Here is a 14,471-nt window from a genome sequence, read left to right on the forward strand (position 1 = left end):
TACTTTACCATATGCAGTTGAAATGTGAATCTAGCTAAACAAATCTGAAAATCAATATCTTTTTCCTTCAGCTGAAAATAATACTAATATAAATATAAAATATTGTGTCCTCAATACATTTCTAGCAAAACATGTAGCCCTCGATCAACCAGGATTGATAAAGACAAAGGCATAAATACGTTGAATAGACGATTTTAATACTACAAGAACAAAGAAAGAGTACATACAGTAATTTCAATAGAAACTACGACATAATCACAGCATAATAAAACCAATGCAAAACTACACACAGATTGCCCACAAAGAAGAGTAGTTTCTCATCCAACAGGTGTAAGGGTCTCATATTTGAAGAATAAAAGCACAAAACTGTGAAAATGTGTGTAACCGATTTTTAAATTTAATTTTTGCTGGACGATGTACTCATTTTCAGTAGTGCCTGAATTTCGTGACCTTGTGACCCCTGGTGACCTAATTACCGATCCAATTTACATATTAATTAATGTAATGCGTAGAGGGCTTCAAGACACACATTTATGAATGGTAATATGTTGGCCTATCTTGTGTGGTTCAAACGTTATGCCTATTTTTATTTCCCCTACACCATAATTTTGTTTTAGAATTTGGGCATACAAACAAAAAACTAGGTTTTTCACCAAAAACGCGGAGGCTACGGTAGTTATGACTAATATTCTCATGTCGGTAATCATTACCTTTACTGAAAATCTCAATCTATCTGTCCCAATTTGGTTTTACCAACTTTTATAGACAACTTCTGCGAGTGACTTGTTTAAAAATAACAAATTTAGGCATTTTTCCAAGCATTTTTAAGCAAAATACTTGGCAAACAAGTATAAAAATGGTTAAAATAAGTATTGACATGCTCCAAATTATAAAGTGAACAACATTTGATAAGTACAAATTAAGATTTGCCCATCAGAATTTACCATGCAGCCATAGTTTTGAATTACATGAATATTCTTTGAAAATGGCAGCCATTTTAAAAGATGGCGTCGGAAATGGCATTAAGCTACTCATTTGAAATGTCCATCACTCATTTTCATGGACGTCATACATGTGTGTAACTAAAATCATAGTGGGAATTAGTCCGCCAATTTGATACTCAAATTTTGTCTGGCTCATGGACTAATAAGGTCAAAAACAATACATAGCAGGATATCTCAAAAAGTTATGGATGGATTTGGATGAAACCTGTTGGGCAGGTTGTGTGTGTGACAAGGAAGAATCGATTCAATTTTGGTGAACATCCGAATCTGGATCCGGCTAGTAGAATTTTTAAAGTGGTTCTTCACCATCGAGTGATATGGCCAACCAGGCGCAGGTATGCTCTCTACTGAGTGCCGTTATAGTTTGGAAAGTGATAGCGAGCTGCTTGTTAATGGAACTCAACCCATGTAACTGTTGACATGCTTTATTTAAAACAAACCAATCGGATTGCGGCATCCTGGGACAAAATAACCTGACGTGACCGTAGTCTGTTAAGGTCCAGACATATTAGTATTTTCACAAGACTCCGAAAGCATTTGTAAAATTGCCTCAAATGAACAACAACTTCCATGTGTGCAAATGGAAGCCATATGTTCGTTGTTAACCAGGTGGGCTTTCAGAACTGCAGGTGTTCTTTATGTGAATGAACAATAAAAGCACCAGAAGATGGATGAAAAGCTTAATGAGATTGTTGTTGTTTTTATTCGTCAAATAATATAAGTACAAATAGGTTATAAAATGTTGTTACAAAATAATTATTTTGCATTTTAATGTACACTTCAAAACATCAACTAGGACAAAACAAAAAAGCAATTTAAGTGGACAGGAAATAATTTCTGTACATGTTTCAAATGGTACTCAGGTTTTGCATCAATATAATCAAATGTACGTAGTCAAGGTGTTGAGCCAAGCGTTTGCACCTGGATGGGGAAAAAAGAAATAAACAGCAATACCCACAAACTCCGTGACTTAAACAAGTTGATGAAAACCTACTGACACCGGTTTGTATAGTTTCATCCAACTTATACATCCAGAGTTATACCAAACCATTTGCACATCAGACAATCAAGAAAGTATGTTTGTGCTACACAATTAGAGATGGCAAGCCAATTTTTTTATAGGAGTTGAAACACACCAACAACAGGGCAGAGGGACACAACAGAGGGAAACTTGGAAGAAAAATGAGATCAACAAGAGGGGGAAGAGGCTACATGGGGTGAATAAGCAAGATACAAACTCAAACAGCAAGAAGAGGTTTGGAAAAACTGGGGATGAAACAAATGGAAGTAGAACGACACCTGGTTGGGTGCATACCTCCGCCAAGCTGAAAAGTTTACGTTTTGTATCCCACTCGTAGGCCCGATCTACATCCAGATCTGAACCAAAATCGAATTGGCTTGTTCTCGTCACCTACCCAACTCATCCACGCAGTTTTGTCCGAATCCATCCAAAACCTTGACATATCATGTTATACGTATATCGTTTTTGGCCCTATCTCTCAACTGTGAAGAATCAGTTAAAAAATTATAGCATCCAGATCTGTCTCTTCACCAAAATCCATTCAATTCTTCCTTGTCACACACCTAACATGTCCACAAAGTTTCATTCAAATCCGTCCATCACTTCTTGAGATATCATGCTATATATCAGTTTTAGTCCCATCACTCAATGGTGAAGAATCATTTAAAAAAGAAATTCTCGGATCCGCATCCGGATATCCACCAAAATCTAATCATTTCATGCTCATCACAAGGGTGGAGGAAGTCAGGAAGTCAGGTGAGGAAGTGGACTGGACTTGGATTTTGGTTATGATTTTTAGCTCACCTGGAACGAAGTTCAGGGGAGCTTATGCGATGGCGCATCTGTCAGTCAGTCCGTAAACACTTGAAACTTCTTCTCGAAACCGCTGATGGGATTGTGACGAGATTTGGCACAAATGATATTTGTTGTGTTCTGACTAAAGTTTTTTTTTAAGCTTTCAAAAAATCGGGGTTTAAGGGGATTTACTGGGGCTCAAAGTGGGTCCAGGTTTAACCCCCCAAAATAGATATTTGCTTTCTTCTCTGAAACTACACACACGATTTCAATGAAACTTGACCACAACCTTCACCACTCATGCTGTACCAAAGTTTGTTCACAGCATTAAAAAAAAAATCTGCCCCTTTGGGGGTCTACGGAAGGGTTGCCCCCAAAATAGCTGTTTGCTTTCTTCTCAGAAACTACACACGCAATTCCGATGAAACTTAACCACAACCTTCATCACCCATGATGTATCAACGTTTGTTCCTGGCATTTAAAAAATCGGGGTCTAAGGTGGTCTATGGGGTGGGAGGGGAAGGGGGAGTTGCCCCCCAAAATAGTTTTTTGTTTGTTTGTTTGTTTGTTTGTTTGAAGTCTTATGATTATGTTAATATGATTCTACCTGCTGCCATCTCTTCTAGCAACCATTGAAATAGATTTAAAATACCCTTAGTCGGTGCAGTATACTGTTTATTCTACCAGGTGAGCACCGGGGCATTGCCCCTATGTTTGGGTACAAACCAATTAGATTTTGGTTAAGGTCCAGATCCAGATCTGACCAATCAGTGTTCAAAACGTAAATGGTTCAGCCTGGTACGTGCTTTACCGAGTGCTGTTCTTTTTTTATGCTGAAGGCTAAAGTCATGGACTATATAGTCCTCATCGACGCCAGGCCTTAAATAAAGGAGCTGCATCGATAGAAAAGTGAAAAGAGTTTTTGAGAGTTTTTGAGGAAGTAAAAAATCTTATTTTTGAAAAGGGGAAAGGTCGTAGGTGCTTGGAAATACATGGGAAGATAAAGAGTTCCAGAGTTTGGCAGTGAAGGGGAAGAAACAAACATCATAACGGCCTACGCTTAAGTTTTAAGTGGCATCGAAAATCTAAAAATCTGCATGAGTAAAATTCTGAGCCTGAATTCTGAGTTATGACAAAATAATTCTGAGTCTCAGTAAATTGAGTAAAATCTGTCTAGTCTTATTTGTAACTTACATAGAAAATCTTTTAATCTATTCCTGTTAGCAAAGCAACACTGGATTTATCACCCACAAGGTGAGGTCCATCAGACACCAAGAGGTAAAATTACATTACCTAGATGTGGGCAATATCTACTTCCTTGATTTATCTATATTTAGGGCACAATTACAGACAGCCACTCTTGGTTCAATTACAGCAGGGGGAGGAAGGCCGGAGAGGCTGACCCTGTTGCGAACACAGAAAAGCTAGTACATCTCAATATCCACAGCATGCGGTGTCGTTTTACACTCAGATACTAAAGCATGACAACTCATCACAAAGGTTGTCAACTAATGGTGATGAGATCTGTATCACCTTGACAACGAAGGTAAGGAATTGTATTACCTTTACTCAATTTTTTTTTGTTTCTTTGTATACAGAATCGAGTCTTGTGAAAGAGCTAACACATTGAACATGAAAACATGCACAAACACATAAAACATACAATAAAGGGAGCGGGAGAAAAGAGGGAGAGAGAGAGGGAAGCACACAAGCACAACAACAGCAGAGAACAGGGACGTCGGTAGATCTTTGGAAGGGGATCGTTTGGCTCCTTTGCTTTGGATCGCTTTGGAACGGCTCCTCAGCAAAGGACTTCTGCGACTCACTGGGACTGTCACAATCTGTCAATTTCCCGACCCGGATCTCAGTCAACGGAGCATCTTCTCTTCTGGATTTGGTTATGACTAACTTCCCTGAATATGTCTGCTGCTCTTCTTCTGCTCCAATCGGATCATATGATCATGTCCTTGTTAAAGTGGACATCTCTCTGACCATTCTCAGGAAGCCTGCTCAGCGTCGACGAGTCTGGCATTTCACTAAGGCCAACTGGCACGGTCTTCAAGCAGCCATCAATCATCTGGAATGGTCTCCCATCTCTACCACCTCTGACATCAACTCATCCTGGGAATTCTTCCAAAGTAAATTGCTCTCTCTCATGCACAGATTTATCCCATCTCGTCTTCAGTTGTCATACCCTTCCTCCCGTCCATGGTACACGGAATCTTGTGGTGAGGCTGTTGCCCAGAAACAACTTGCCTTCGTCTCCTTGAAAGCAAATCCAATGGAAGGAAATCTCATTTCCTTTCACAAAGCCCGAAACAAGTGTGTGTCCACCCTCAGGAGAGCCAGGAAACAATATCTCTCCGTTCTCAAGACCGAACTCTCTTATCTGTCTCCCTCTTCCAAATCCTGGTGGCGTCTGGTCAAATCTGTTTCTGGTGTTTGTTCCCCCTCCATCCCCTCCCTTACCTCAAACGGCTACACAGCTGACTCCGCACGTGAAAAAGCTGAATGCCTCAACTCTGTGTTTGCCTCTAAATCTTGTGTCCCAAACCCATCCCTCTCTGTACCCACCATACCCAGTCGTACCCAGCTGCTCCTGGACTCCGTGTCCTTTCCTCCTGACAAGGTGGAAAAGTTTCTGTCAACCCTCGACTCTGATTCTGCAACTGGACCTGATGGCATCAGCCCACGGGTCCTAAAATACTGTTCTTCCGCTCTTTCACTCCCTCTCTCTGTTCTCTTCACCCTCTCTTTTGCTCAAGGTCAACTGCCATCTGCTTGGAAATCAGCCAACATCACCGCTTTGCACAAAAAAGGTGCAAAAACAGATCCTAGCAACTACAGACCAATCAGCCTTCTCCCAATTATCAGCAAAGTCATGGAATCCATCATTGCTTCGGATATGAAATCTTTCCTCTTTTCCAATGGCTTGATCTCTGATCATCAATTTGGTTTCAAACCAGGTCATTCTACTCTGGACATGCTCCTTCTGCTGTCTCAACAATGGATGGAGGTCCTCAATGCCAAACAGGAAATTAGAGCTGTCTCCCTCGACATATCACGTGCCTTCGATACGGTCTGGCACCCCGCTCTGCTCACCAAACTCCCCTCCTTTGGTATCCATGGAAATCTCCACGCATGGCTGGCGGACTTCCTCTCTAGTCGTCAACGTGTGGCCCTGAATGGGTTTCTCTCATCTCCTCTTCCTGTTCAGGCTGGAGTTCCCCAAGGCAGTGTTCTGGGCCCTGTGCTTTTTCTGGTCTTCATCAATGATCTCTCTGACTCTCTTGAAAATCCTCTCTATCTCTTTGCTGATGACTCCACTCTCTGTCGCTCCATTCCTCATCCCTCAGATCAGCAGTCTGCAGCCTCCTCACTCTCTGCAGACCTGGACAAAATCACAGACTGGGCAAACAAGTGGAACATGTCTTTCAATCCTGACAAATCTCACACTCTTACGATGTCTCTCCGAAAAGACCGACTGGACAACCCTCCCATCTACTTTCTGAATAATCCTCTCCAAGAAGTTCTGTCACTCAAGCTTTTGGGTCTCACTATCTGCCATGATCTTTCCTGGGAAAACCACATTTCCAAGCTGGCCTCCAAAACCAGTCGCCGACTGGGCATCCTCCGTCGTGCGAAGTCCTTCCTTGGCACACCTGAGCTCCTCACCACATACAAGGCTTTCATCCACAGCTCAATTGAGTACTGCTCTCCCCTCTGGGCTGGTGCTCCTGCCTCACACCTACCTCGTCTTCACGCTGTTGAAACCAAAGCGTTCAGAATCATTGGAATCTCCCGCGATGACGCTATCTCCGAGGGCCTTTCACTTAATCACCGCAGGCAGGTTGGTGGTCTTTCCGTCTTCTACCGACTCCTCTCCGGCCTTGCTCCCCCAGCTCTCTCTCTCTGGGCTCTGTCCCCCAAATATTCCTGCAGGTCGCACAAGATCTGCCTGCAACCCTCTTATGGTTAAACTGCCAAAATCAAGACTCTCTGCTCACCTTCACTCCTTCATTCCTCTTTTCTCCCGCCTCTGGAACAAACTCCCTCACTCTCTTCAATCCCACTCCTCCCTCCAGGTCTTTAAAACGGCTGTTCACCACCATCTCTTATCTTCCCCAATCCAAAACCTTGATCTTTTCTACCCCCGCTAATTTCACCCCAAATCCACTTTTTTGAGGTGACTTTTGACTTCTTTCCTGGAAGTCCTTGGTGTCCTTGCGTTTTATACCTTTCCTGCCTCCCCCCAGGCCCTCTCCCTCCAAAAACATCTCCCGATGTCCCTGCTCTCAAATGTTGTGTTTGTGTGCTTCCTCCCCTTCTCTCCCCATCTTGTCGACCGCTCCCCTTTTTATATACTTTGTTTGCTTGTTTGTTTGATAAATGTTAGCTCTTTCACAAGCCTCGACTCTGTATACAAAAAAAAAAAAAAAAAAAAAAGGGGAGGGCTGGGGGAGGAGGGAGGGCTACACGGGATAAAGCAAATGAACACTTCTGGGAATTTCAGGAAAGAAGTTCGGGATTGAAAGAGACAGATTTGGATTGTTTTAACGGGGATAGAAAAGATCAAGGTTTTGGATGGGGGAAGATCAGAGATGGTGGTGAACAGCTGTTTTAAAGACCTGGAGGGAGGAGTGGGATTGAAGAGAGTGTAGGAGATTGTTCCAGAGGCAGGAGAAAGCAGGGGGAGGAAGGCCGGAGAGAGTCGGTAGAAGACAGAAAGACCACCAACCTGCCTGCGGTGAGTGAGTGAAAGGCCCTTGGAGTTAGCTTCATCGTGGGAGATTCAAAGTATTCTGAAAGCTTTGGTTTCAACAGCGTGAAGCCGAGCTAGGTGTGAGGCAGGAGCACCGGCCCAGAGGGGAGAGCAGTATTCCATTGAGCTGCGGATGAAAGCCTTGTATGTGGTGAGGAGCTCAGAAGTGCCCAGAAAGGGCTTCGCACGACGGAGGATGCCCAGACGGCGACAGGCTTTGGAGGCCAGCTTGGAAATGTGGTTTTCCCAGGAAAGATCATGGCAGATAGTGAGACCCAAATGCTTGAGTGACAGAACTTCTTCAAGAGGATTGTTCAGAAAGTAGATGGGAGGGTTGTCTAGTCCATCTTTTCAGAGAGACAAAGTGAGAGTGTGAGATTTGTCAGGATTGACAGACATGTTCTACTTGTTTGACCAGTTTGTGATGTTATCCAAGTCTGTGGAGAGTGAGGAGGCTGCAGACTGCCGATCTGAGGGTTGATATATGGAGCGGCAGATGGTGGAGTCATCAGCAAAGAGATAGAGAGGATTTTACAGAGAGTCGGATAAATCATTAATGAAGACCAGAAAAAGCACAGGGCCCAGAACACTGCCTTGGGGACCTCCAGCCTGAACAGGAAGGGGAGATGAGAGAAATCCATTCAGGGCCACACGTTGACTGCGACCAGAGAGGAAGTCGGCAAGCCATGCATGGAGGTTTCCATGGATACCATGGGAGGAGAGTTTGGTGAGCAGGGTGGGGTCCCACACTGTATCGAAGGCACGTGATATGTCAAGGGGGACAGCTCTGATTTCTTGTTTGGCATTGAGGACCTCCATCAATTGTTGCAGCAACTAAGGCCAATTAGCAATGCCAGAAGGGTTTCAAGGAACTATTTGTTGTTGGAAAAATCTAGATTTACAAAGGCCGAAAAAAGCCACATGTACAAATCACAAGTCGGCTAACAACTTCTGGAAATGCGTCACAAAAGAAACAAAATACAAAACCTGCAATGAATTACTTCCCTGAATGTTGGACAAGAACCTAAGATATGCAAACTGTCCACTCATTGGTTTCCTGTGAGACTAGCTGACTCGGTAATTACAGAACTCAATCTTCACTCACAAATTCAACCAACAACTGGTGTTAACACATTTGACCAGGAATTCAACGAACAACTGGTGCTCAACAAATACATTTTGATTTACATTGGATATTTTTATGAAGGGATTTCCATCTTATAAGGGGAAGAGGAGGAGAACAAACAACAACAACAACAACAGGCATTTTAAGGCCATTTTCCCTGCAAGAGCGGGGGTTAGCCATTAGGGAAGAGGAGGAGAACAACAATTTATATTGAGCAGAAACTCAAAACAAATAACAAATAATTAAAATGTGCAGTTGGAGTTGACAATTGTTGGAGGATATTGGTCTGAATGATAAATTTAATATCGGCCATCAATTTTATATTCGTAATATACATAAAATGTGAACTTTTTTACATTCCAAATTAAGACTGCAATCAGACAAACGGATGCTGCAAAGTTTACCAGACTTTGGAGGTTCAGTCATGCTTTGGGGCCAATGAAGCTGCAGAGACTTGTGTATCACATCTTGAAGTTGTTGCCAACTCTATTACCCTCTGCTTGTCTTGTATTCTGTCAGACATGGTCACATCATTTCAACAATTGGTGGAAAGAGAATATTTAACAAAAACATTTAACATCCATAAAGTGACAACATTTATTCCTCAATCAATAATACGTCTCAAAACAGCAAGAAAAGGGCGATTGTTAAAATAAAGTCTTTGACGAGACACCTCGTCAGGCCAATGGAGTGGAGGTAAATGGGAAGGAGGTTGGGAGTGGCGAGAGTGTCCTGATATTGCCAATAAGGCCGAAGAGTATGTCTATCCATTATCCTCATTTAAATCACTCCTCTCCTCAGACCTGTGGTGCTGATGTGACACGGGGCTTTCAAAGCCTTATTTGTCGAGTGACGTTATTTAATCAGATATCATTCAGTTATACAGGGTGCCCATAAAGTTCTTATGTAAACTTTGCACTTTTTAAACTTTTGATGCATCTTCTGATGCATCTTTGATAAAAACAAACTGTAAATGGGACATGAAAGCATAATTACCCCGTGCATGCGAAGTGAAAAACGGGGTTAAGCAATTGGTTCATTTTGTCTGTCTGTTAACAAATGCTGGTTTATGATCGGGGAAGTACTCGATTTCCATTGAATATTATATTTTGAACACAAATCGGAACACACACCTGTAGTTGAACAGTACTTTGACTCTGAATTTGTCCCAATTGCGCATGTGTAGAGAGGAGTGAGATAATATTTTTGTCCTGTCTGTCTGGCAGAGTGAAACAAAATTGAAAATCATTCCGAACTGGAAACTTACTGATTTTTTTAAGGATGTCATGAAGAACTCAAACAAATAACAGGCATGAAGAACGAATGTAATGTTAAATAAGATGTATTTTTATACAGCCTTGAAAAACTTCATTTTATTTCAAATGAATTATATACTTGAACACGAGAACACAAATCAGCTTTTTGGCATTTTCAAAAACCTTCAGTTAATCAGCACTTGGACAAAATATTACGACATTTTACGTCATCTCAAACAATCATATCTGCCGCTCGCAGACCGCGCCCGCCCATGTCGTTTTTTTCTCAAGACTGTGCGGGGTAAGTTGTTCTATGAACTCTCAGGTTCATCTCGTTTTTACTAGATACAGTTCAAAAATTTGCCTTCAACATAACCGCCATCTTTCATTCATTCATTCATTAATCAGATTCTCCGACTATTGAAAACATTCTCCAGTTGCTGCTAAGTATTTGAATTAATCACATTTGTGATCGTCACCCCAAGTTCATCCGAAGAATGTGTTTTGATGAATAAACAACAGTTTTACACAACCCCATAAATGTAGTCCAACGGGGACAGGTCAGGTGAATGAGGTGGTCAAGCAATTGCCAAGCAAATCCACTCGTCTGAGGACGTCATTCAAGAACCGTCGCACGTTCGAAGTGTGGCGTCGTGGCAGGGAACCTGGTCTTAGTGCTTCACGGGGATGTGAAACATTTAACCGCAGTAGTTCAGTAATCAAATGCGGTAATTGTGGTGGTGGAAGTCACATCATCAGACAATGTCAAATCATCAAGAAACCCAGGGGACTTGTGCATTTAACAACAGCAAAAACAACAACATTACCTCCATATTAACAATAGCAACATTTGATGAATTATGCTTAAATAAAAATGAAAATTTGATGAATTATGCTTCAATATGCCATTTATAGTTTGTTTCTATCCTATGTGCATGAATGAATGAATGAATGATCGTTTTAAGGCCATTTTCCCCGCTAGAGCAGGGGTTAGCCTTGCGGGCCCCATGATAATCATGGTTCCCTGTTTGAGGCAATGTTTTTATGGCCGGATGCCCTTCCTGGCGCCAACCCTTAGTCGTCTCTTACGATGCGCAGGGATACGGTGTACCTATTCTAAACCGGGGTACACACCCGGATCATTCATCCCAGCAAGCCGGTACTCAATTTGCCGACCTCGGAAGGATGACAGGCTGAGTCAACCCCCCTGGCGTTAATTCAGCGATCGACCGGGATTCGAACCCAGGATCCTAGGATCCCAAGCCTGCACCCTAACCGCTAAGCCAACACCAGGCTATGTGCATGAAAAGTTATAAAGGTTCAAAGATGCACAAGGACTTTATGGACACCCTGTACCAATTGACATTAATCAGAGGGGGAAAACACATGAAAGAGCATGCAAAGTCTCTATTATATTACGGTTATAAAAAAGCAAGTAAATAAGATTGATAATGATCATGGCACAATAAAAATAATAATAATACATACAGAAGCAGCAGCTGCTGGATATCATCGTCTTTCATATTATCAATGAATGGTCGACTTGCTGCCCCTGTAGCTTCAATGTCAGCCACAACCTGAACAAACAAGAGGCGTTCACTCAAAGCACGTCCGGTTTATCCAAACGCGTCCAAAACCGACGTGCACTTCATGAAGTATAAATTGTAAAAACGCACAATTAAAAATGATCACTTTGAAGAAAAGCAGTTGATTATTGGCACCAAATGCTCATTCTGTGGATTAATGTAATGGGATTTGATGACAGAATTATTTATCGGCACCAAGGACATCAATATCTTGTAATCTGGAAACGTCAAAACGAAATCATAAATTTTTGTTGTTCTCCCCCTTTTCCCTTTATAAAGTGTGAGGTCCGATGGTGCCCAGCTCCTGTTCTGCCTGGACCACGATCCTCCTCCGCCTCCCTCTGCGCTCAACCAACTCCCTCCACCTTACTGATATACCTCTTCACACAATCCTCCCATCTCAACCACAGTCTACCTCTTTTCCTCCGAACTTGTTCCCTCAATCTATCTGCTCTCTTTGCCATTCTCTCTTCCCCCATCTGCATCAAATGCCCAGCCCATCTCAGCCGACGTTTCACCAATCTCCCCGTCAAACTTACCTGCACACCAATCTCCTCTCTCAATTCAACCATTCTCCTTCTATCCACCCTCTTCACTCCCGCAATCCTCCTGACCCAGGTGTTCTTGTAAACCTGCAGCCTCTGTTGTTGTCTCTCTCTCAGTGCCACAGTCTCCAGACCGGAAAGGTAGGCCGACGTTACACAAGACATCAGAACCTTCCCTTTCAATCTACTTGCTCACAGAAATGTTTCTGTCTACCATTACACGGTCCACCCTCCTCCACACATTCACACCCACCTGAATCCCCCGTAGCACCTCTGCCTCCCCAATCACTGTTCCTCCCCCCCCCCCCCTCCCTCAGATAATCAAACCTATTTCCTTGTCTGATCACCTTCCCCTCTAACCTGATATTCATTTATTTTCTCTTCTACCCGAACCACATCACCTCCATCTTTTCCATGCTCATTTTCAGCCCATGTTTCCCAAATCCCTTCTTCCACTCCCCCAGTACTTCTTGCATCTCCCTCCCACTCTCCACCACAACAAACAGATCGTCCCCAGAATATCTTTCACGTTTACCTTCCTGCTTACCAGCTGCATCACCATGATAAACATAAGTAGGCTGAGGGCGCTTCCTGCGTCAAACCGATGGTCACACTGAACGTCTCTGACATCCCAGGAACAAATAAAACTCTTCCCATCATTCCTTTGTGCATCTCTTCCACCAATCTAACTTCTGCTTCAGGCACTCCCAATCCATCTCAATGTCACGATCAACATCTCTCTCGGGACAGTGTTGTAGGCCTTCTTCAGATCCACAAATCCCAATGCCAATTCACCTTGCACCTCCAACCTCTTCTCCACCAGCTGTCTCAGCGTGAACATCCCATCCGTCATCCCCATACCCTTCCTACACTCCTGCTGCTCTTCTCTGATCTCCTTCTCCATATTCTTCCTTATCCTCCCGTCCAGAACCCTCTCCAGCACCTTCATGACATGACTAAGGAGGGAAATAACTCTGTACTCCCCCGGATCTTGAACATCACCCTTCTCCTTCCATATTGGCACGATTAACCCTGTCTTCCACTCCTCCGGAATTAACATATCTTCCACTCCTCCGGAATTAACATATCTCTCATACATACTACATATCACACATACGATACTCCACACATCCACCGAAAGGCGAATGGTTCGGTGGATGTGCGGCGTATCGTTGAGAGAGAGGAAGACAAATGATGAATTGCGAAAGATGATGGGAATAGAGCCTGTGATTGATGCTGTGAAGAGGAACAGGTTGAGATGGTTTGGTCATGTGTTGAGGAAGGATGAAAGTGACTGGTTGAGAAGAGTGATGGAAATGAATGTAGAAGGAAGTAGAGGACGGAGAAGACCGAGAAAGACTTGGCTAAAGATGGTGGAAGAAGAAATGCGGGCAAGGGGGTTAACAAGGAGAGATGCAGAAAATAGGGCAATATGGAGAAGATTGTCATGGGGACCGCAAGGCTAACCCCCGCTCTAGCAGTGAAAATGGCCTTAAAATGCCTGTTGTTGTTGTCACACATACATACAACAACAACCTCTTCATCCACCTGACTCGGGCTTCCACTGCAATTAGCATCTCTGCACACACCTCATCAATGGCTGGAGCCCTTCCCTTTTTCATTCTCTTCAATGCAGTCCGCACTTCCTCTTCTGTGATCTCCACCCACTCGACTTTCCCATCCACATACCTCAGTAGCTCCAGCTTCCCGTTACTTCCTTCCCTGTTCGACAGCTCTTTGAAATATCCTTCCCACACCTTCAATACTACGCTTCTCTCTGTCATTAGCCTTCTGCCCCCATCCTTAATTAGCACCCCCCTACACCTTCATGTCCATGCTATCCACATCTTTGGCCTGAGCCATTTTATAGATAATCTTCCTCCCAGCGTCTTCTTCCAAATTGTTGTACATCTCTTCTTCCATATCATTCCTCACCTTCTCCACAGGTCTCCTTGCTGCTTTCTTATTTTGCCCATACAGGTGCAGCAACCCCGCATCGGCTGCCTCCCTCTATCCTTTATCTTCTTCATCCTCTTCCAAACCTCATTTTCAACAACTGCCTTCGCTACTTTCTCCATCCACCATACCGGGTTTCTATCACTCGGTGATGCACCCTTTCCTGATGTACTTCCACACAACACATCAGCAATTCCCCTAAATGCCTCTTCATACTTCTTCCACTCTTTCTCCAAACCTTCTGCTTCTTCGCTAAGTTGCTCATACCTGGCCCTCACCCTCTCCTTGTACTCTACTGGGATGTTTCCCCTAACCTCCCTCCTTTTCTTCATCCTCACCACAAACACCACAGGCTTGTGCTGGGTAGTAACATTATCTCCCTCCACTGCTCTGCACTCCTTGTCGAGTCTCCTCATCATA

At 43.3% G+C, this 14,471-nt stretch overlaps 1 protein-coding gene across 2 annotated transcripts in view; it reads right to left on the reverse strand.

Annotated features, from left to right (window-relative positions):
• Window positions 1-1,688: 1,688 nt before the first annotated feature.
• LOC137431890 (NADH dehydrogenase [ubiquinone] 1 alpha subcomplex subunit 10, mitochondrial) overlaps window positions 1,689-14,471 on the reverse strand; it is a 47,027-nt gene continuing 34,244 nt past the window's right edge. For both annotated transcript variants that reach the window (XM_068123712.2, XM_068123713.2), the window contains 3 exons: window positions 11,453-11,541; window positions 9,113-9,220; window positions 1,689-1,925 (listed from right to left, as the gene is read on the reverse strand). In XM_068123712.2, coding sequence (XP_067979813.2) covers window positions 9,127-9,220; window positions 11,453-11,541 — 183 coding nt within the window. In that variant the 3' untranslated portion in view covers window positions 1,689-1,925; window positions 9,113-9,126. The remainder of the gene's footprint in view (window positions 1,926-9,112; window positions 9,221-11,452; window positions 11,542-14,471) is intronic.

This window comes from Myxine glutinosa, chromosome 7 (assembly GCF_964187855.1).
Source record: "Myxine glutinosa chromosome 7, kmMyxGlut1.1, whole genome shotgun sequence".
In the NCBI taxonomy this organism is placed as follows: domain Eukaryota; kingdom Metazoa; phylum Chordata; class Myxini; order Myxiniformes; family Myxinidae; genus Myxine; species Myxine glutinosa.